Source organism: Populus trichocarpa, chromosome 16 (assembly GCF_000002775.5).
Source record: "Populus trichocarpa isolate Nisqually-1 chromosome 16, P.trichocarpa_v4.1, whole genome shotgun sequence".
Classification (NCBI taxonomy): domain Eukaryota; kingdom Viridiplantae; phylum Streptophyta; class Magnoliopsida; order Malpighiales; family Salicaceae; genus Populus; species Populus trichocarpa.
The window spans coordinates 3,662,710-3,686,325 of NC_037300.2; the positions used below are offsets into that span (position 1 = coordinate 3,662,710).

At 36.2% G+C, this 23,616-nt stretch overlaps 2 protein-coding genes across 3 annotated transcripts; one reads left to right on the forward strand and one right to left on the reverse strand.

Annotated features, from left to right (window-relative positions):
* Positions 1 to 11,146: 11,146 nt before the first annotated feature.
* LOC7468980 (accelerated cell death 11) lies at positions 11,147 to 14,147 on the forward strand. 2 transcript variants are annotated; one of them, XM_006373719.3, is made up of 4 exons: positions 11,157 to 11,590; positions 11,687 to 11,859; positions 13,473 to 13,618; positions 13,841 to 14,147. In XM_006373719.3, the coding sequence occupies exons 1-4, from the start codon at positions 11,399 to 11,401 to the stop codon at positions 13,945 to 13,947; spliced, it is 618 nt and encodes a 205-aa protein (XP_006373781.1). In that variant the 5' UTR covers positions 11,157 to 11,398; the 3' UTR covers positions 13,948 to 14,147. The 2 variants fall into 2 exon arrangements, with proteins under 2 accessions (XP_052303737.1, XP_006373781.1); XM_052447777.1 differs by having other exon boundaries at positions 11,147 to 11,590; positions 13,473 to 13,911.
* A 5,218-nt stretch (positions 14,148 to 19,365) lies between these two features.
* LOC7468982 (leucine-rich repeat receptor-like tyrosine-protein kinase PXC3) lies at positions 19,366 to 23,616 on the reverse strand. The gene is made up of 2 exons (XM_002323280.4): positions 20,534 to 23,616; positions 19,366 to 20,094 (listed from the first exon to the last, which is right to left on the reverse strand). The coding sequence occupies exons 1-2, from the start codon at positions 22,872 to 22,874 to the stop codon at positions 19,769 to 19,771; spliced, it is 2,667 nt and encodes an 888-aa protein (XP_002323316.4). The 5' UTR covers positions 22,875 to 23,616; the 3' UTR covers positions 19,366 to 19,768.

The window sequence follows — 23,616 nt, forward strand, 5'->3', positions numbered from 1 at the left end:
AAAGGAGGAGGGCGATGGTCCTGCTGGTGTTTGAAGGGTGGCGTTGCCACGGTTGGTGGTGAAGAGAATCGGGGTAGATGGAGGAGCTATCGATGTTCTGTGGGGGCAGAGGAAAGGAAGACAGATCGGGACAGAGAGGGGAAGATCTGGTGAGGAAAATGATGGAGAAGAGGGAGGTCTGTCCGGTGTGTTATATTTGAGAAAATATAAATTGATGCACTTAGAACACTGGGAGTAATTGATATCTATATTCAATAGAAACAGTGGCTATAAATAGCCTTACAATGCAGGATAAAATCAAATAACAACCCACGAAGTTCATGCCCTAAGATCGTGGTGAATGACTAAGTCTTGTAACAGAAAATGTGATCTTCTCCCTAATAGACAGGAGACTTATTTGCAATGCTATGGCTAAGTCAACATCTAATTTTATCATCCTCCCTTAAACTGCATGTGCAGGCAGTTTATTCAGTGTATTCACAAATACCCATTAAGTCTCGTAATTTCAAAAAAGCTTCAATCTTCAAAGGCTTAGTCATGATATCTGCAATTTGATCATGAGTAGAACAATATGTTAGTTCTATAACTTCGTCCTTGACCAGATCACGGAGAAAATGAAAACGAATGTCGATGTGCTTGCTACGTCCATGCATAACTGGATTTTTTGAAAGTTTGATGGCCGAGATATTATCGCAATATACAACCGTCGGTCCGGATTGTGTATAATTTAGACTTTTTAGAATTCTCCTCAGCCAGATGACTTGGCAAGTGCTAGATGCTGCGGCAATAAATTCAGCTTATGTAGTAGAAAGGGTAACTACTGGTTGTTTCTTTGAAGACCAGGATACTGCAGTTGAATTCATCATAAAAACATAACCAGAAGTACTTTTTCTATCATTTTGATCTCCCGCGTAATCACTGTCCGTGTAACCGAACAATTCAGCAACTCCTCCCTTCTTATAGAACATCCCAAAAATGGTTGTGCCTTTTATATACCTTAGAATCCTCTTTGCCGCCATAAAATGAGATTCTGTGGGGTGCTCCATGTACCTGCTGATCAAACTCACAGCAAACATCAAATCAGGATGTGTGGCAGTAAGGTACATAAGACTCCCCACCATTTGCTTGTAAAGGGTGCTATCGACTTGAACTCCTCCTTCATCTCTTGTCAGTTTAAATCCAGGAATAATTGGATTTTTCACTGAGTTGCACTGACCCATATGAAATCTCTCAAGAATTTCATGAGCATATTTGCGTTGGCATATAAATATGCCATCATCCTTCTGCAATACCTCGATGCCTAGAAAATATCTCATTTTTCCAAGATCAGTCATGTCGAATTCAGTCATCATGGATTTCTTGAATTTATTGAACATACCTTCATCATTCCCAGTAAATATGAGATCATCAACATAAAGACAACTGATCAAAATTTTACCTCCATCTCCAATTTTAATGAACAAGGTATGTTCATGTGGACATTTGTTGAAGCCTTCTTGCACAAAGTATGACTCTATGCGACTATACCAAGCGCGGGGAGCTTGTTTTAGTCCATACAATGCTTTCTTTAGACGATAAACTTTTGATTCATGCCCCTTTTTTTTCATAGCCTGGAGGTTGATCTACAAACACCTCTTCATTAATTTCACCATGCAGGAAAGCGGATTTGACATCAAGCTGAAAAATGTCCCAACCTTTATGCGCTGCAAGAGAGATTACCATGCGAATCGTATCTAGCCGTGCCACGGGTGCAAAGACTTCAGCGTAGTCAATCCCATATTGTTGACTATACCCCTTAGCAACTAGACGTGCTTTATATTTATCAACCTCCCCGAGCTCATTGAATTTTGTTTTAAAAATCCATTTGACTCCTACAGTTTTAGCCCCCGGTGGCAGATCAGTTAATTCCCACGTCTGGTTTCTCTCTATTGCATAGATTTCAGCATTCATAGCCACCCTCCACTTGTCATCTTTCACGGCACCATCAAAGGATGATGGGTCATTGTCGGTGAACAATGCCAGATTTCCAAAGTGCAAATCGACTACCACATCGTCTGCTCTCCTCAAATGAACGTCGTCTGCCACGTCGTCTGCATCATTCAAATTCATGTCGTCTGCATCACCAAAATCACTTCCCATTTCATATTCTCTCATCCATCGGGGCTGTCTTCTTCTTCTTCCTCGAGATAAAATCAAATTCTCAGAATTTTCAGAATTTTCCCCCAGCTCAGCTTGGTCTTCCACCAGCTCCTCCAGTTCGGCTTGACCATCATCTTGCTCAGCACACCCTTCGTTATTACCAAACCCATTCCCCTCTGTTTCCGCAACTGCAAACCCATTTCCTTCCTGTTCTGGAAATGGCTCCCACTCGTCTCCAATTCTTGGTCTGCCATGATCTCCCCACTGGAAATCTGCCTCCTTTTCTTGCCCATGATCTCCCCAATTCCACTGTTTTTCTTCCTCAAAAACCACATCCCTGCTAATGATAATTTTGTTTGAAATTGGATCAAACATACGGTAGGCCTTAGAATTTTCGCTTACCCCCAGAAAAACACACTTGATGTTTTTTGTATCAAGTTTAATTCTTCTTTGAGTTGGAACATGTACATGCCCCAAACAGCCGAATACTCTGAAGTGCGCCACCGATGGTTTAACACCATCCCATGCCTCCTGTGGTGTTTTATTTTTCACAGCAAGAGTGGGGCTGCGATTCAACACATGCACCGCCCAATTAACGGCTTCGGGCCAAAAGGTTTTGGGAATTTGCTTCTCCAGCAACAAGCTCCTCACCATATTCAAGATTGTCCTGTTTTTCCTCTCGGCGATGCCATTTTGTTGGGGCGAGTATGGGGCTGTCAATTGCTTGTGAATGCCATTATCATTGTAGAAGGCTGTGAATTCGGTTGAGGTGAATTCACCCCCTCGGTCTGATCTGAGGTTTTGAATGAAAGTTCCAGTGACTTTTTCGACCCGAGCCTTAAATTGCTTGAAGGCTGAAAAAGCTTCTGATTTGTCTGCCAAAAAATAAACCCAGATTTTCCTGCTATAATCGTCAATAAACGTTATGATATACCTTCTATTGTTGTTTGAGCTGGGATTGATTGGACCGCAGAGATCAGTGTGCACCAATTGGAGAATTGCAGTGGCCCTCCACACGCTTTCCCGAGGAAATGGGTCTCGGTGTTGTCTGCCGATCAAGCATCATGTGCATACTTGTTGAGTTGCTTTGAATGGTGGTAACCCATTTACCATCTTCTTCTGTTGTAATGTTTTGATGCCATTCCAGCTGAGATGTCCATAACGGTGGTGCCAAAGGGTGGCCTGATCAGTGTTGATGGTTGAAAAATAAGCTTGATCTTGTGTGGACTTGCAGTGACCAATGACAGTAAACAGCCGATTGTGGGTCATCGCAATTTCAATAATTAGACCTTTCACAGGATGAAAGATCTTACATTTGCCCTGCTGCATTGTCACAGCAAGTCCCTTCTCCATTAATTGACCAATGCTTAGAAGATTGTTCTTCAATTCTGGAACAAAGAAGACATCTGTGATGACATGGTAAATTACATTCACTTCTATTCGAATACGTCCTCTGCCATGCACACTAAGACTGGAATTGTTCCCCATTTTCACTGATTCTTTGAAATTGCAGTCAAAGTCAAAAAATATATCCCTCCTACCACACATATGGTTACTGCACCCGGAATCAAGAAACCATATGTGTTGCGCAGCATCATCCTGAGAAGAAATGTGTGCCATTAGCAACATTTCTTCTCTTGTCTCTACATAGTGTGCCTTCTGATCACCTAGTGTCTTGGAACATTCCCATTGGTAATGTCCGAAGTCACCACAATTGTAGCATTCTATTGTTGATTTGTCAAAGACAAACCTGCCTCTGCCTCTTCCTCCTCTTCCTCTTCCTCTGCCACGATAGGGGTTGCGTCCCCCATCACGACCTCTTTGTTGACCTCCATAACTGACCTGCAATGTTTGCTCTTCCATTATGACATGACGACTGATTCGTTGTTCATGAACCAGCAAGCTACTCTGTAGTTCGTCAATGGACAGATTGTCCAGGTCATTGGACTCCTCGATTGAACATACGACATAGTCATATTTCGGAGTCATGGACCTTAGGATTTTCTCAATAATCACCACATCTTTCATGTGCTCCCCATGAATTCTCATTTTGTTAGCAATAATGAGTGTTTTTGCAAAATAATCACTGACTGAATCACCAGATTTCATGTGCAGTACCTCAAATTCCTTCTGCAAAGCCTGCAATTGAGCACGTTTCACACGTGCAGTTCCTTGGTATTTCTGTTTCAAAGAATCCCAGATGTCCTTTGTTGTGTCCTTCTTCAGTATGGTTCCAAGATCGATCGGTCGAGAGCTTGAAACAGGTAATTCTTGCATTTCAGGTCCTTCAATTTCTGTTCTTCATGCAATTTCTTCTGCGCCTCTGTTGGTTCATCTCCTTCTGCTGCTGCAGTGATCCCCATCTCCATAAGGCTCCAGTATTCTTTGGAGCGTAAGAAATTCTCCATCAGCATACTCTAGTGATCATAGTGACCATCAAGCTTTGGGATGGCAGGCTGAACAAAGCTACTTTCCGATGACATGATTTTGGTGTTTGGCAGGTTGTTGTGTTTAGTTCTTTTGTGCTCTGATACCAAATGTTATATTTGAGAAAATATAAATTGATGCACTTAGAACACTGGGAGTAATTGATATCTATATTCAATAGAAACAGTGGCTATAAATAGCCTTACAATGCAGGATAAAATCAAATAACAACCCACGAAGTTCATGCCCTAAGATCGTGGTGAATGACTAAGTCTTGTAACAGAAAATGTGATCTTCTCCCTAATAGACAGGAGACTTATTTGCAATGCTATGGCTAAGTCAACATCTAATTTTATCACGGTGGGCGTTGGTTTTGGGGGTATGGTTGGTTCAGTTTTTTTTTTTTTGTCTTGGCGAGCTGCGGTTCTGGTCGAGGGAGATGAAGGGAACGATTGAGAGGCTGGGAGACGGAGGGCTGTGAGAGGGAGGAGAGAGCGTGCAGTGGCAGAGGGGGAAGCTAGCGATGGAGAAGGTGAATAATAGATCTGGAAAAGAGAAGGAGTAATCGGGCGACAGAGAGAGGGAAAAGTCGGGGACGGCTGAAAAAGGAGAAAAGGAAAAGAAAGCGAGAGTGGCGACCGGTTTGGTTTTTATAGCGTAGGTGGAGGCGATTCTGTGCAGAGAAAATATATCTACGGTTTTTTTTATGCTTCCTTAAATTTTCTCCGCTCAAAATTGCCCCCCTACATAAAAATGTGGTGTGGAAATCTATTTATAAGTGAAGAAAGTTATTTTTAATCGACTGGTCCCTCAGTTTGTTGTCTTTCACGAATTGATTTTTGACTGTGAAATGTTTTTAATTAATTTTTAATTGATATCAAAATTTTAATGCTCTTGTGATTTTATCCTAACTTTAATTAATTAACTTGGTAAAATTAAATTTGATTTTTTAAAATTTTAATTTTTTCAATTAAATTCAAATTAGATACATAAATTTAATTTTTTTTATCAATTAAACCTTTAATAAAATTAATTTGATTCATTTAAAGTATAACTAAGTTCTTACATTTAATTAAATCTTTCAATTGAATCTAAATTAATTCTCAAACATAATTAAAATTTAATTTGACCCGTGATTAAATCAAATTGACCTATTAAAAAATTAATTATATTATTGGACTTAATTTTTATATAAATTCTTCCAATAATCATTTAATTTGATCTTAAATTTGCATTGTTTTTCTATTTTTTGGCATAATGGAGTACAATACCCCCAAAATTTCAACTTGATTTTTATGTATTTTTGAAATCCTCCTCAGCTTATTTTATACACGTTGACAGCCTTTATTTTATTTTTATTTTGGAAAAAAAGTGAATTTTTAGGATTAATCCAGAATTGGGTTATGACAGTTGTCCCCCTCTTTACAATGCTCATGATAGAAAGTGTCGTAATAGACTTTAGATAGTAAGCATTGTAAAAAAAAAAAAAAAAAACAGAAAGATAACAGACTCACCATATTAAGAAATGATGAATCCTTCTGAAAGTATTTGAAGTGAGGGCTAGAAAGCGCATTCAGAGGAAAAACAGAAAGGTCTTTCTGGTAAAATTTAAAACTTTTGAAATGATCGAATTGTCATGGGTGACCTACCCATGAAAAAATGAAAAAGAGTTTTCAAGGTGGTGAAAAATGCGAATGATTTTTCAAAGTGGTAAAAAATACGAATGATTTTTCAAAGTGGTCTTATTGTAATAGACGACATGCCCAGGTGAAAAATGCGAATGATTTTTTGAAATTATGAAAAATACAATTTGCATTGCGAAAAGATTTGGCCAGAGATGCCTTTAAGGGATGACAAGATAAGGCTCAAAGGCGCGCTATCTAAGAGATGAGAGTTCAAAAGATCGTTCGAAAAGAGAAATGATAGGGCCTAAAGGCGAACTATTTGAGAGGTGAGGGTTCAAAGACAATCTCAAGAAGAGATGAGATATAAAGATAGAGATATGGCTAAAAAGCACACTACCCGAGAGATGAGGTCTCAAAGGCGCACTCAAAAGAAGATAGGGTTAGAAAACGCACTACGTGAAAGATGATGACTCAAAGTCGCACTTGAAAGGAACATATGGTTAGAAAGCGTACTATCTAAGAAGCAAGGGCTGAAAAGCGCACTCGGAAGGAGGTAGGGTTAGGAAACACACCACCTGGGAGATGATGGCTCAAAGGCGTATTCGAAAAGGAGATAGGGCTAGAAAGGCACTCAAAATGAGGTAGGGTTAGAAAATACACTACTTGGGAGATGAGGTTTCAAAAACAAACTTGAAAGGAGGTAGGGTTAGAAAACACACTATTCGAAAGGTGAGGGCTCAAAGGCGCACTATTCGAGAGGTGAAGGCTCAAAGCCGCACTCGAAAGGAGGATGATATGGCCTAAAGGCGCACTCAAAAGGGAAAGAGGTAGGGCTGTAAAGCACACTATCTAAGATGGTGGAGGGCTAAAAAACGCTTTTGAAGGGAAAAAGGTGGGGCTGTAAGGCATAAAACCTAAGATGGTTGAGGGCTCGAAGGTGCACTTAAAGGGAAAAATGTAGGGCAATAACGCACAAAACATAAGATGGTGGAGGGCTCGAAGGTGCACTTAAAGGGAAAAAAAGGTAGAGCAGTAACGCACAAAACCTAAGATGGTGCAGGGCTCGAAGACGCACTTAAAAGGAAAAAGGTTGGGTTGTAAGGCGCACTCAAATGGAAAAAAGGTATGGTAGTAAGGCTCAAAACCTAAGATGGTGCAGGGCTCGAAGGTGCACTCAAAAGGAAAAGGGTAAGGCTGCAAGGCGCAAAACCTAAAATAGAGGAGAGCTCGAAGACGTACTCAAAGGGAAAAAAGGTAAAGTTATAAAGCGCACTCGCTGAGATAGTGAAGGGCTCGAAGGCGCTCTTGAAGGGAAGGAGGTAAGGTTGTAAAGCGCACTGGCTGAGATGGTGGAGGGCTCCAAGGCGCTCTTGAAGGGAAAGAGGTAGGGCTGTAAAGCGCAAAACCTAAGATGGTGAAGGGCTCAAAGGCACACTTAAAAAAAAAAGGTAGGGCTATAAGGCCCAAAACCTAAGATGATGAAGGGCTCGAAGATGCACTCAAAGGAAAAAAAGGTAGGGCAGTAAAGTGCAAAACCTAAGATGGTGAAGGGCTCGAAGGCGCACTCAAAGGGAAAAAAGGTAGGGCGGTAAGGTGCAAAACCTAAGATGGTGCAGGGCTCGAAGGCTGCTCAAAGGGAAAAAGGGTAAGGTGTAAGGTGCAAAACTAAGATGGTGGAGGGCTCGAAGACGCACTCAAAGGGAAAAAGGTAGGGCTCTAAAGCACAAAATCTAAGATGGTGGAAGGCTCGAAGACGCACCAAAAGGGAAAAAAAGGTAGGGTAGTAAGGCGCAAAACCTAAGATGGTGCAGGCCTCGAAGGCGCACTCAAATGGAAAAAGGTAGGGTTATAAGGCCCAAAACCTAAGATGGTGGATGGCTCGAAGGCGCACTCAAAGGGAAAAAAGGTAAGCCAGTAAAGTGCACTTAAAAGGAGGCAGATATGCTTTTAAAGCGCACCATCTGAGAGATAATTGATTAAAAGCGCACTTCAAAAAGAGGTAGAGTTCGAAAATGTATTGCCTGAGAGGTGATGGTAAAACACCAATTTGTCAATGATGAAAGCAATGCATCATGATCAAAATACATGTATACTTACCTGAGAAATATAGGTTCCCTTTTCTTCATGGAGTTTTCCTTTTTCTCAAAAGTTTGAGTCTCTGATAGTAAGCTTTGATGACTCTTTCTGTTCTTACTTACTCGAGTCATATCTTGTGATCTTGACCTCTGAAAGGGATATGACATCAGCATACTTCTTTTCCTACAACCTTTATCTGAAAGGTTGTCAGCTCTGTCCAACATTTTCTGTTTTCTTAGAAAGAGAATCAATAAGCCAACCCTATTATGTGTTTGTTGGATTACCCCCCAGCTTGATCATGCCCCCAAGTGTTCAATTTGGGTTTTTCTTAGGGATAAAGCTATGTGAAAGAAGATTTGATTATTTATAGAGAGTTATTTTCATGGAGAATTTTTGAAATTTCAAAGCTATTCCAAATACATAAATCATATTGACATTGGTTTAAAGCAAACTTGTTCCGAAGAAATTCAAGTGATTTTTATGGTCAGGGTTTTCATAAGTGTTGAAAACTTCTGTTTTGCTTTTGGTGAAAAGGTGAAATGATATTTTATTGATCAAAGCGGTTTAAGCTTCAATTTAAAGGTTTCATAGAACCAATTTTCAAAGCATTCATTTTGCTTGCATGAAGAATACGCAACCCTCGTTAATATTCTTATTCAAACTTTTCATGGATGAAGATAAATTCCATCCTTTCCCATCCATTAAAAGTTTTATTGGTTTTAAATTTCATCATTCAATCTAAATTTATAGTATATTAGTTTTTTGAATTTTATCCCTGTTCTTTTGGTTCTTTTTGTCCTTTTATAAAAATTGTTTCTCTTTTCAATTTCACCCTTCAATCAAAAATTTATAATTGTCCTCTGATTTATTTTTTATTTTGATTTGTATCCTCATTTTCTTAATTTCTACTTTTTTGTTTTTTATCCTTTGTGTAATTGATTATCTTTTCAATTTTATCCTTCAATGTTTAATTTGCTGGAGATTAGGCTTCACGATTTTTTCATGTATAATGCTTTTAGTCTAATGACCTAGATCACGAGTTTGAAAAGTTAACATTGGATTATATTTTTTTTATTTGCTTTCTATAGAATCTTTTGCTAATTTTAAAATGACCCATTTATCTCGTATATTTTTATTTGTCATTCGTTCTTTTTTAGATTCAGCTGTTTTAAAAAAAATTAATTAAATTAAATTAATTGTTTACATATAAATATCATTTGTTCATTTCATGATATTTTTTTAATTAGAATTGAGCTACTTATTTTGTTTTGATTTTGATTTGATAATATATTACTATCTCAATATTTTGGAAGTTTTTCTTTCAGTATGCATCAAATTTCTTTCTTTCTGGCATCTTTATATATATATATTTTAAGGCTAGAAGAATACTTGCCGACTTGTGGCATAACGTGGACCAGATGGTGGAAGGAATGAACGGTTGATGAAACTGCACCTGGGTAGTTGAAACACCTGTAAAAAGATCTTCGGGTGGTTAAATCAACACCGATGAAAGGGATACAAAAAGACACATGTTTGTTTCTCAAGAAAAGGACCGCAGAGAAAATGTCAATCACTTTGTAATGGGGTTCAAGACTTGTGTATGTGTCCTTGTAAGAGGTAGGTGATCAGTGCATTTGCCGCCTACAGTTTGGGCTGTTTGGTGATAAATATCTAAGCTATTGTTTGGTATTGTACTTGGATGGAGTTGGATATTTTTTTTTTTATGATTTTAAATTGTTTCAATGTATTAATATTAAAATTAATTTTAAAAAAATAAAAAATATATTATTTTAATATATTTTTAAATACAATATATTTTAAAAAATAATAAACATCTCTTACACAACAACTTACCAATGTAAAAGCTGGATGAGTCTTGGTTTTTATGGGCTGTGAATTGTTCACAAGTCTCCATGATTGATGGTGAGTAGACCGGCGGATTTGACCAATGTATTTGGGGATAACAGGTGGCTTTGGAGCGTGTCTGGTCGTCTTACATGGGATCTCAACGTGTTTTCTTCCTATCCATCCACGAGTAAAGGCTATGTGTGTTTTTATATTATAAAAAAATTAAAAAAAAAATTTATTTTTTATTTTTTTCAAATTAATATTTTTTTTATTTTTAAATTATTTTAATGAATTAATATTAAAAATAATTTTTTAAAAATAAAAAATATTATTTTAATATATTTTCAAATAAAAATTATTTTAAAAAATAACCATGATAATATTTTTATAATATTTTAGGCTTGCTGGGCCTTTAATAGACTTAGGGATTAAAATCCGTGATTCTGTTCCAGTAGTGAATCGGAGGGTTCTAGGATCCACATGTAAGGTTCACGATCCATCATAATTGTGAATCCGTGTTCCCTGTAAGCCTTACCTCAGGCATAGAATATTTAAAGGTTGTTGGGAATGTAATTTTTTATTTAATATTATATTAAAATATTTTTTTTTATTTTTTAAAAATATTTTTTATTTAATATTATATTAAAATAATTTTTTTTATTTTTTAAAAATATTTTTAATGTTAATTTATTAAAATAATCTGAAATTACAAATAAAATTAATTTGATATAAAAAACAAATAAAAAGATTTTAAATTGTTTAAAAAACTTTTAAAATACAAAAATAATCAGGTAATATTAAAACATTGTGATAAATATTGTTTTTTCAAATTTTTTTTAAATATTTAAATATTATGTTTTTATAATTTATTTTTTATATTAACATATTAAAACGTTATAAAAAAAATTAATTTAAAAATTAAAAAAATATTTAAAATCTTCGAAAACATGCATGCACGCAATGCCGAGTTGCCGACTAGAACCTAACTCCAAATAAGCAAAATGTTAGCTCCATTATCTATTTAACGGCTAGGAATTAGACTGGAACGTTTTCAAAATTACAGGATTCGTATTGAGAAAACGTAAACTATAAGAATCAAAATGGAATATCTGTGAATAGTTTCAAAATATGTTAATTTACTATTCTCCCATCCCTGAAAGTCTCTTCATTGCCCAGAATTAATAAAACAACTCACCATCTTCAACAAATCCAAACCTCACCTATCAATTAATCGAGAGAGATTGAGATTTAGATTTAGATTTTGACGAAAAGGGTTCAAAAAAATGGGCGATTTAGATACTGCAAAGCCACTAAGAAAGATCGCAGAAGCCTTTAAAGAGCTAGAAGCTACAATAAACTCGCAATCCCAAGAAGTTGAAGTGGCACCATTCTCTCATGCTTGTTCTCTCGTTTCTCCTCTCTTTGGTTGCTTAGGGATCGCTTTTAAATTCGCTGAAGTGGATTATGTTGCCAAGGTAATCTTTCATTTTTATTCATTACCGACAACCCATGTTTTTTTTCTCCATTTACAATTGTTTGATCCTTCCCTTATTTATGATAAAATCGAACAGGTGCTTGATCTTGCAGAGGCATCGAAGTCGATTGGTACATTACAAAGTTTGTTAGAGAAGGATATACAAGGGAATTCTGTGAGAAAATCCGGGAGTCACTCAAGAAATCTTTTGAGAGTAAAGCGTGGGCTTGTTATGGTCAAGGTCTTGTTTGAGCTGATTCTTGTTACAGAGTAGGTGTTTCTTAACTCCTTTTCCTTTCGTTTCGGAAGATGCCCATCTGGCTAAAATTCAAATAGTTGTTACATGGACAGGGTTTACGTAATATTTTTTCCTGAAATTTTTGTACTTGCTGAAGTTATGGTTTTTGGGTTGCTTCGTTTTTTTATGCATAATAAGGGAACGCCATCATTAAGTCTTCATTAGAGGATAACAGTGGTTAAACTGGGGGTTAAGAAGTTACTTGATTTGATGCTTGATTTCTTGCGAGGTGTTGTATTAGGTTTGTGCTCAATGTTGACAATTTGGGTTGTAGCGTTTCTTTAAGTTTTGATAATTGTCGGCTTTGATGTGTTTGTCTTGGCTTTTTAAACCTGTAGTTTCAAGAATTTAATTTACTGATATCTGTATGTCAATTTTCCTTTTCTTGTTATTTTTCCTTTAGCTTGTATGAAGTGATTTAGTTTAAAATTTTTTTGCGAGTTTACCACAAGCAATTTGCTCTTGAATCGACTGAACTTCCATCAAGGAGGGTACTACTGAAATCTTACAAAGAATATAGTATGATGTTTCAGTTGACAGAATTTATAAAGGTTTAGAGTCTTATTTGATCCTTAAATTGCGTAGGAGGGATATTAACCACAATTCAGGCAATTGGATCCACATTTTAGCCAAATGTTGGTGGGGTTCAAGATTCTTTTCATCTTTTAGCCCCTGTTTGGACTTTTTAATTCATGGTGGATTGGGTTCTGATTGTTTGGGTTAAAGGATTCCAAACTAAACAATGGGACAGGGGGCTGAAGGTTTATATTTGTGATGGTGAGCTCTTTAACTTGAGGGTGTTATGGTCCAGGGCTTTAGTTTCACGTGTTCCTAAAATTATGTGTTTTGCCTGGGCGAGTGCTCCCACTGGATGATGTTATGGATGGTGTCTGTTTGTCACAGTTCCTTGTACTGTAAACTTAACACTCAAACTTGCCACTTCAGCCAATGACTTTGTTTGCCTTCACGATGAAACTGTTATGCATCTTTTGTCACCAGATCAATTGTATGTTATGGAACAAGCAAGAATGTTTCAGCTACTTTTCCTGTTGGTACAAAGGTTGGAGACTATACAAGTCTAATTCTTGCCGAACCTAGGTTCAAACTAACATGTTTTTTTTTTTAATTACTGTTTGAAGGTTTAGTGATCTATAAATGCTAGTTTTTCCAAATGCATTTGTCCTGAATCACCTGTGGATCACTGGGTATTTAACGTTCATTTATTTGCTGTATATCTACTCCAATTATACTCATTTTGTGCCAAGGTGAGAATAGTCAATGAACCTCTTTAAGATGCAAGTATTGGTCTCTCTGAAGGGGCGGACACCCCCTCTGGTTCAATTCTTGATTTAAGAAGCAATAGATTGGTTTAGTTATAAGTTGCATGCCTCAATAAACCTCCAGTGTGTAGAAGGTGATGCCTGCGTTTCATCACCTTAATTTATACACAATTACACATTGAACTTCTTGATCAGAATAAGCAAATTATAGTTGCAAATTTAATCAGATTGGCCTTGATCTGGAATTAATGGTTTGTGTTTATGGATGAGAAGATGGTTAACAGTTCCTTTTATTCCTGTGTCAGGGGAAATTCTTTGAAGGGCCCTGCTTCGAAGGCTTATGAACAGGTATTTGCTCCCCATCATGGGTGGGCAATTAGGAAAGCTGTTGCTGCAGGGATGTATGCCCTTCCTACTAAAGCACAGCTGTTAAATAACCTAAATGAAGATGGTGAGTGCTTGGACCATTTCAAACGCTTGTTAATGAAATTCATTATCTCGCAAGTTCCTGAAAGGTGTGCAAGCAAATATGCTTGGAGGATTAAAACCTGTTTCCAATTCACTTGTTATCTGACTTGGTGTACCATAAAAACATGTCTGTTCTGCAGGCACTCTTATGTGTGTTAGAATGATTGAAGTCATATTAATTTGTTCTATATTTGTTTTTTTGCAGAAAGCTCGGCAAGTATTCAAATGCAGAGTTATGTTGCTGCATCGGCGCCGGTAATAATGTACGTTGAAAAACTCTTCCTAACCAGAGGATTGGGTATAGATTGGTGAACAATGGACTTCTACTGATATCTATGTACTGTGACTGTCTTTTAGTTTCCTCCTTTGGTCCAAAAACATTAATATACTTACAAGTGGCATAATCAAATGTATGTTTATTGAATGCCTCATGCAGTGATATAGACACTGTTAAACAGTTGTATCTGAACACAATAAGCACTTGCTAGTGTGATGGTGCTGAGTTCTTATTACTCTGTTGCTTGCCTGTATTTTATTTTCTGAGCACTAGATTCAGATAGGAACATGTTTTTCTTCTTTCGCTTTGCACTATGCATGAATAATTATGTATATAAAGAGGAAAGGGGGGATTGTTTCTATCGATATGCAAGTTCCATCTTCATATTTGATTTCTTTGCCTCCCACGAATGATAGGAATTTTTCTTATGATCCAAAAGGAGCTTGAAAATTGTTCATTAAAGATCTATTCAAATCATCTTTTTATTCTTAAAAAATTTTATATAAATTTTGAACATGTTTTTATCAAATATATATATAAATTTTATCACACGTAACTTACTTTAAAAATCATGATATATTTTTTTAACATAAACAATATTCCAAATAAAAATATTGTGTTCACTAACATAAACGAGATGTACAGTTAAAAAAAATTATCTTGATGGAAAAAAATCAAAACAAAAAGTGTTTTTTAATTTAGTAATAAAGTCAAAGAATAACACCAAGTCTTTTCTATCTAAACAAGTCAATTGTCAATTGTGTTTTTGATATTGCAACGCATGATATTTTTAAAATATATTTTTTAATTGAAAATAGATTAAAATAATATTTTTTTAATAAACATAATAAAATCATTTAAAAATACATAAAAATACTAATTTAATATTTTTTTAATAAAAAACGATTTGAAAAGAAGAAAAAGAAAAGGCATGACGTAGCATATCCAGGCTCCGAGGAAATAGCATGAAAAGAAAATCCATCAAATTGTGTGCCCATAGCGGGTTCCCATCTTGGGCCCACGATTCGATGCTTCATCTGAAAACTACAACGATGGTAAGCAACTCCAGCTCACAGCTAGGGAAATTTTCTTGCATGAACAAGTTGAAAATACCAACCATTCCACATCACTAAACGCTATCGGTCGACAAATGTGACCGGAAAGATAAATATGGTTTTTTCAAAGAGGAATTAAATATTGATCTCCAACTATGGTATAAACATTATATAAGCAAAAGTAAATTATTGACTAGTTTATAGGGTCATACTACGCTACTCCTTAAATATAAAAAATTGAATCCTAGCCATATGGAATTATTTGCTGATGATGGTAAATCTGACTTAACAGGTTAAATTTAAAAAAAATTTGACTTGATTTTTTATTTAAATCAAGTTTAATATTAAATTATGTAAGAATTGTCACCCATCGATTTAGGATTTCAAAGTTAAATTTAAGATTATGATTTTTTTTAATATTAAAATAATAATATATTGAATCGATACGGATTTCATGACTTAACCCATTAAATTTACAATTCAAGTGATAGACTAGATTGGGTTTAAGAATATTTTTTAAAGTATTTTTTATTTAACAAATTCAAAATTAAGCAAATGTTAACTAATAAAATTAACGACGTAAATGAAAGGAAAATGCAAGAAAAAAAATCATCTTCTTCACTGTTCATTTATATGTGTAGAAGTGTGCACCCCGAATCTTTTAGAGTTGTTAGGTGATAGTATTTGTAGCTGTAATTTCCTTTTTCTTAGTATTAATATTTGTTTTTTTTGTTTTTTTACGTACCTTCTATGAGTGCCTCTCCCTTGCCCTCCGGGAATTCATTTTGGCATGGATACTTGAAGATGACCTTGCATGTGTTAAAGAGAAATTGTCAGCCATCAATGCAGTAATGTTAGATGCTGATAAGAAGCGATCAAAGAATCACAGGATACAACTCTAGCTAGGGAAGCTCAAAGAAGTCTTCTTGTATAATGCTGAGGATGTGCTGGACGAATTTGAGTGTGGAGCTTTGCGAAGGCAAGTAGTGAAAATTGCAGGAAGGTAAGAGACTTCTTTTCGAGTTCTAATCGGCATGCATTCCGTTTTTTATATATATATATATATATATATAAAATAAAAATAAAAATAAAAACATCATCGAGAGACTTTCTGAGATTGCATCTCTCAGGTCTGACTTTGATCTCACCGAGCAGACTATTAATGGTCATGTTTTGGCTCGGGAAACAGAATTAAAGCCATTCTTCAGAGCTTTTCTAGACTTGCCGGAAGAGACGAGGATCAAGAAAACATCCCTCCCTCATTCCAATAGTTGGATTTGAGGGCCCTGGGAAGACCGCTCTCGCTAAATCAGTATGTGATGATGATGAAACTGTAAAAACTCATTTTCAACTGTACATGCGGGTGTGTGTTTCAGATGGTTTTAATCTAAAACAAGTGGTAGCAAAAATGACTAAATCTCCAATTGGTGATAAATGTATTGATTCAGATACGAAAAAATTGCAGGAAAATTGAAGAAATCCTAGATGATAGGAAATACTTGCTCCTTTGGATCATGTTTTGAATGAACATCCTGGGAAGTGGTTATTGCTGAAGCCTCTGTTATTAAAAGATGCAATTGGCAGCAAACTTATAGCTACTACTCGTATTAAACGTTTTGCTGAGATCACGAGTAAAGTCTTCTCGATGAAGAGGACTTGTTTGTCTTTGTCTTACGAGTGTGCATTCAAGGAAAGGCAAAGGCAGCACTATCCAGTTCTGGTAAAAATTGGGAAATAAATAGTGGGAAATCTGTAAGAGATACTGAGACATAGGAAGCAAAGGAAGATGGTGATTTCTTCAAAAAAAAACAAAAAAGGTATTTTACCTGCTTTAAAGATGAGTTATCAGCGACCGCCTTATCATTTTAAAAGAAGCTTTCTTTATTGCTCTTTTTTTCCTGCTAAACCTTACAAATTCATTGATGTCTTCTTGGTGCAATTTTGGATAGCACATGGATTCGATCAACTGAGTTGATTTCCAAATGTTTTTTCTTCAAGATGTTGATGATGAGCCTTTTATGATGTTCTTTAAAATCTAATTATTCTCGAAATGATTCGAAAAGTTTCAAAAGCCCAACATGCATTTTTTTGCATTAGGCTCTTCCATTAACTGAATAAGTTAGTCTACCGTAATTCTCTTAATAGAAAGATAAGAAAATGGCTCCATGTGCTCTGATTTCTTATTTGGATTCTGATCTGAGAGCATTACCGAAATGTTTTAAAGAATGTTATCCTGATGTAGGTTTGTTTTTGACTTAGATTAACCTAAATTAAATAAAATATCTAAGTTAAATGAAATTTCCATCGCTCACATTTTACTTAAATAATCCAATATCAAACTTCATACCCCTTAAAGTTTATATGATTTAATGCATGATCTCACATTATCGCTGGCTTGAAATGAATGCTCAATTATGAGCTCTAACAACCTGCAAATTTCCAGAACTTCCAGGCACTTGACATTTCTTGATCCTCATTCTTTTCTTTTCTTTTCTTTTTTTCAAGCTCTTCCTGTATTCCTAGAGAAATTAGATCGTGTTAGAACAATTTTCTTTCCAACTAGTCTAGAGAGGCCTAGTTGCATGACGGGTATTGAGGATGCGAAGCTACGCGTTGAGTCTAAGTATATATGGTCTGATGAGATATCAAACACATCTTTGAGTTCAGCTACGCGTTGAGTCCAAGTACGTGTGGTCTGATGAGATGTCAAACACAATATTTTTGGGTTCAGTTACGCGCTGAGCTCAAGTATACATGAGTCTAGCAAATTGTCAGACCCATTACTCTTGGATTTGGAATAATTTCAGGCCCAAATGCATATGGAATTAATAATTTTTGTAAGGTTTATTGGCTCACAATGACTTGTTTATTTATTCTTTTATTTTTTAATATAAAATATTAAAAATTAAGAATGATCATTTACATACATTTCTAAATATATAAAAGTCTTTTAAAAGCCTATCATATTTTCATCAACATTAATATTGTGTAAGAGATATTTATCCCTTATTAATGTTGTGTAAATATTATTTATCTCTTATTAATGAGAAAATAATGTTTCAACATCTCCATTCAAGCAACATGACAAAGTTCATAAACTATATATACCATCTGAATCACTCATGTAAAGGGTTTTTATTTTTTCATATTCTCTAAGTATTTATATTTTTATTTTCAGAGCATTTATCATACACAAATAAAAAAACACTCTTGTTTTTAAAATTTAAAGCTCATTCTCTTATTTATTACAATCTTTTATTAAAAATCATTAACTTTATCATTAAAAGATCTATAAATTCCATTAAAAGAAACAGTTTTACAAGTATTAAATCTTTTATCATTAATCATCAGCTTTGTAAACTTTAAAGAAGAGAATACTGACATAAACATGTGATTATTTTTTATCTAAACACTTAAAAATCCTTATTCTTAATCATATTATATTTTAAAAAGTCATCGAAGTGATTTTTTTCTTGTTGTTTCCATATTATTTTTTCTTTTACATAGTAGATTGATTTAACTACTATTTAAACAATTTTATAATAATGTTAAGATTATTAACTTTCAAAATTATTCAATTCAGAGTTTTATCGAAGTGTCATCTATATTTTTGGGTTCTGCTGTGAGTGTTTTTCTAGTCGCATTGAAGCTAGTTCCTTGCAGAAATTGGCTTGAGGCTGCACGTGTGTTCCCTGCTTTCTTCAAGTTTTTATTTTCTTGCTAGCTGTTCGTGGTTTTCTTTGGTACTTTCTCGAAGCCATTGCATTAATAAATTATTGAGCACATGGTTGTTTTGGATGCTTGATGATTAAATAAGAAGTATGTTCTCAGGCATTGTAACATAATATTTGTTTATCTCTGCTTCAGTGGCAACAGAGTCACTGAAAACAATTTTTGTAAATAAGGTTATGAGTGTATGAAATCCAAGCTCTTTCTCCTCTCTTACTGTTTTGTTGTGGAAATACACTATCTTAGATGTTTTCTTCGTAAAGATTTTTTGCTCTTGAATGGCTCAGTGTTCATACATTTATGCTAGGGAGCCAAGAAACACATCCATTCAATATTCACATTAGCACAATCTAACTTATGCCTGCGAGCTGAACAGGATCTGAAAGAATGTTCAGGTTGGATTTATCTTCTTGAACTTGTGAAAAGGAAGCCTACACAAGTAAAACGTCTACCAATTAGTCCTTAGCACGAACATTTTCGACAACAAAGTCCTTACAGCTTCCTCCCCTGACAAAATTAATAAGAAAAACATTCCAATGATGTTTCATCCAAACATGAAGCTATGGTTTCGCATACAAGTCTAAATGTTATTTTAGTAGGACTTGTCTCTAGAAAAAAGGAAGGGATGTGGAGAGTGGGAACTCAAGTAGCGTGTACATATTCTTGACGTATTTGGAAACCTGCAACTCTGCTGGAATTTCTTTAGAAAAATTGTAGTTCACATATATTTCCAACATCTCAGGACCAGAACTTCAATGTTACAATTGTAGGCTTAATATGCAACAAAAACTCAAGACTGGTCTTTTTAATGAAGCAACCTCTTTCATACACCCTTCAACTGTTTTTTTTTTTCCCTTACTCATATAGTTTACAAGTTGCCATTATTGGAACTGAATTTGGTAAAAAGCAAATGGACAGAATCCAAGCTCGGACTGAAACAATCCAAATCTGAGTCTTTCTCCTCCAGGCAGGCATATCAGAAACGAAATCATATTTTCAGAAACAAGCTTCTTGTGTTGTGGACAGCCCATTAACCAGTCTTGCTGAATAGGTAGCGCAGAATGCAGTTCCATCAGCCTTGCTTTATTTCTTGAAGCATTTCAACTACCTTCTTCATTTTTGGCCGCTTTGCTGGTGTGCTGTCGGTGCAGAGTAATGCTACCTTAAGAGCTGCCAGCATCTCTCTCCTCCAACCAAAGGAAACGGTGCTGAGTCTTGCATCAAGAATCTGCTCAGGAGTCTCTCCCCTAGCTGGAGCACCATGAACCCACTTCACCAAATCTACCCCTTCACCAAAGTCCTCGTCAACTGGTATCCGAGTTGTTAGGATTTCAAGCAGTACGACCCCATAGCTATAAACATTTCCTGGAGCGGTAACTTGCATTGTGTATGCATACTCTACATAACAAAGAAAAAGTAGAATGACAGTGAGAAACAAAGGGACGTTTAAATCTTGTTCTCTGAGCTCATACACTTTAAGTGTTAAAGCAAAGATCAGTTGACAAAGCTGTTAAACACGTATGAAAATAAATGCTTAGTACTTTTGCAGCAATAATTTCATAGGTTGGTTGAGAAGCAGTTCATCATACTGCAAATAACCTGCATACGTTGGCCATAAATTTGTCTACAATAAGCCACCATCTCTTGTTTGTCATAATTTTTCACTATGAATTCTTATTTGCATGCTACTGGTTGCCAGACTGCCACTGTTTTTATTTCTGATAAGAGAATTTACATTCATCGAGAAGAAAATAAAGAAAAGAAATATAAAAATACTGAAACCAATTACACTGATGAAGCTACGAAGTCTAGAATTATTCAGTTTAAACATGCATACCTGGGGGAATATAACCAAAAGACCCTGCAACTGCACTGATGCTTGCGGTGCCTCTGGATGGATCCAAGAGCTTTGATATCTCCACTTCCCCAACCAAGGGCCTAAAGTCAGCATCTAAAAGAACATTACAAGAAGAAATGTCAAGGTGTATTATGGCCACGTGATGAAGAAAAGCCAATCCTTCTGCCACCCCTATGGCAATGGATAACCTTGTAGGCCAATCAGGTTCGTACTCGGATTTCTTGCTTGATTCATGAAGAAGCTGAGCTAATGTCCCATTAGGTAAGTAATTATGAAGCAAAAGAACGATGTCTTCGTAAATTACAAACCCAACTGGTCGCACTAGATTATCATGACAGAGCTTGCTCAGTCTTTCAAGCTCCCTTATCATCTTGTTCTGGTGATGAATAATGGTTCTGTCCATGGATTTTAGTCTCCTCGCCATCAATACCATCCCAGAAGGCATAACTGCCTTGTATACCGCGCTGAAAGTCCCACTGCTGATCTTATTTGAATCTTTCAAAGTTGCTTTAACAACAGCATCAAGATCTATTGCTTGCCTGAGATTTTCAACAAAGACATTTCCGGCTATTATTGCTGGTTGGTCATTGATTTTGTCATCATCAATTCCTGCAGTTTTGGCTGCCTTTTCCTGACTCTCCCTCAGCATAAACAGCAGAACAACTATAGTTACTGAGACAAATACCGCCAAACCAGAACCAATAACAGCTAGTATAATCCTGTAAGAGACCTTATGATGGTAATTCTTCCGACCAGAAGGATAAGAATTTCCACATGACAAACTCAATGGCTCACCACAGAGACCTTTGTTCCCAAAAAAGCTTGAATTTAGACTCTTTTGAAACGGTACAAAGGTGGGCACAGGGCCACTGAACAGATTGTTTGAGAAATTAACCTCTATCAAACTTAACATTCCCTTGAATGAAGGTGGGATAGTGCCCGAAAGTTGATTGTTGGAGACATCCAATGAAACCAGCTTGTCGAGCTTCCCTAATTCAGGGGGCAGTGCTCCATGGAGATGATTGAAGCTCAAATTCAAGGCTATCTGTAAATTCCTGATGTGACCAATCTCCGGAGGGATACTTCCAGTCAAGTAGTTGCTGCCCATTTGCAACTCGAGAAGCTTCATGCAATTTCCAATCTCGTGAGGTATCTCACCTTTGATTGAATTCTGACCCAGAAGCAAGAACTGCAATCTTGACATGTTGCAAATATCATTAGGGACAGTGCCATTGAATCTATTATTGCTAAGGTCAAGCTTGTTAAGACTCTTCCACCCAAGAATTGATTTCGGGATATCTCCATACAAACTATTGCCTGAAAGAATCAATTCCTGCAGATTTACAAGCTGTCCAAGTTCAGGAGGAATAACTCCAGTAAATCCATTTGAGGCCAAATTTAGGAGGGTAAGATTAGAGCACCGAGCAAACTCAGACACAATCTCACCAGATATGTGGTTATTGGCCACTTCGAAATATGTGAGGCTGCTAACATTCCCAATTGCCTTAGGGATGACTCCTACGAGATCATTGTTCCCGATTCGGATATTAGAAAGGCCTCTGCAGTTGCCAACTGATTCAGGAAGTTCACCGTTGAACCGATTCATAGTAAGAATCAAGACTTCCAACTTCCCCATAGCGAAAATGCTCTTTGGTATTGGCCCTTCGAGCATGTTCGAATGAAGGTTCAACACCCTCAACTCAGAAACTGAACCTAGATTATCAGGAATTTCACCACCTAATTCATTCTCATAGGCGGTAAAAACCCTCAAGTTTGTCAAATTACCCACCCAAGATGGTATAGAACCATTCAGCTTATTACTAGAAATTTGAAAATCCTCCAACTTTTCTAGACCCTGAAACTCATCAGGTATCCATCCTCCAAGCATGTTGTTAGAAAGGTTCAATGACTTGAGGTTTCTAAGACTACCCAACTCCATAGGAATCACACCTCCAAACTTATTCAAAGACAAATCAAGAAATTCAAGCTGAGACAAATTCCCAAAAGCTGAAGGAATTTCACCATGAAAACTATTGCTAGAAAGATCAAGCTGCTTCAATGCTTTGAGCTCGGAGACCAGAGTCACATTACCTCTAAGGCCAAGCCTTGAAAGATCAAGCCCTTCAACCATTGAATGATTCAAGCCACAGTTAATGCCAGCCCAGTTGCAGTAATTTGTGTTGTTGGCACCCCACCCAGGGACTCCAAGCTCTCCTTTAATGGCTAACAGTATAGCTTGTTCATCCAACTGAGCAGTCACTAACTGGGACTTTGATAAAAACCCAACAAGAAAAAGACACACTAAGCAAAAAAATGTCATTATTGAGTTGGTCTTTTATTCCTGGGCTAACACTTGTTCATGCAAGAATTCAAGATTTCGTCACCCCCGACTCAAGAACATTACCATGTCCTAAAACCCCACTTCTCATCAATAATAAAGTTTTGATCTTTTGATCAAAGAATCAAACTTCAATGGAGACTTAGAGATTAAAATTTAAAGGAGTTTCATCAAGAAAAGGCCAAGAATTGCAAACCCAAAACACAATTTAAAAATTCAAGAAAGCCCCATTTGAGATTTCTTTGGAATCAAAGCAATGCAAAGTGTGAAGTGATCAAAGAAATGTGATTTAGAAACAAAAAGACCCACATCAAAGGAAGAGGAAAGAACAAGAGAGAACAAGCAAAAGAAGCACAAAAAATTAGGAATGCACTATAAAACATGAGCTTTAAATGCACTCATATTTATCAATACATATCAAAGAACCAAACAACAAGAAAATGACTCAAGGCTTGTGTGAGTGAAAGGCAAGTGTGAAGTTGAGAGGAGAAAGAAAAGAAAGTACACGGTACTATGTTCCTTGCCTTAGTCTTTCTTAGTTCTCTTCTTAGTACAGTAACAGTTGGGTTATAGACAGAGAAGAAAGAGAGAGATTTAAGGGTCTGAAAAGAGTGGAGGAATTCTGTTCTTCTCTTCACTCACGTAAGGCTTTTTCACGAGAAATGAGCGGTGAATTGAGAATGAAAGCTGCAAAAAAAAATTGAAAAATCTCTCCTTTTTATCT

Excerpts from the sequence above, each read along its gene's own strand:
- LOC7468982 (XM_002323280.4), bottom strand. The coding sequence starts at position 22,874 with ATGACATTTTTTTGCTTAGTGTGTCTTTTTCTTGTTGGGTTTTTATCA. Across the intron at positions 20,095-20,533 it reads TTTTGGTTATATTCCCCCAG|AGTATGCATACACAATGCAA; the intron begins GTATGCATGTTT and ends TTTGTTATGTAG.
- LOC7468980 (XM_052447777.1), top strand. The coding sequence starts at position 11,399 with ATGGGCGATTTAGATACTGCAAAGCCACTAAGAAAGATCGCAGAAGCC. Across the intron at positions 11,591-11,686 it reads AAGTGGATTATGTTGCCAAG|GTGCTTGATCTTGCAGAGGC; the intron begins GTAATCTTTCAT and ends AAAATCGAACAG. Across the intron at positions 11,860-13,472 it reads GAGCTGATTCTTGTTACAGA|GGGAAATTCTTTGAAGGGCC; the intron begins GTAGGTGTTTCT and ends TTCCTGTGTCAG.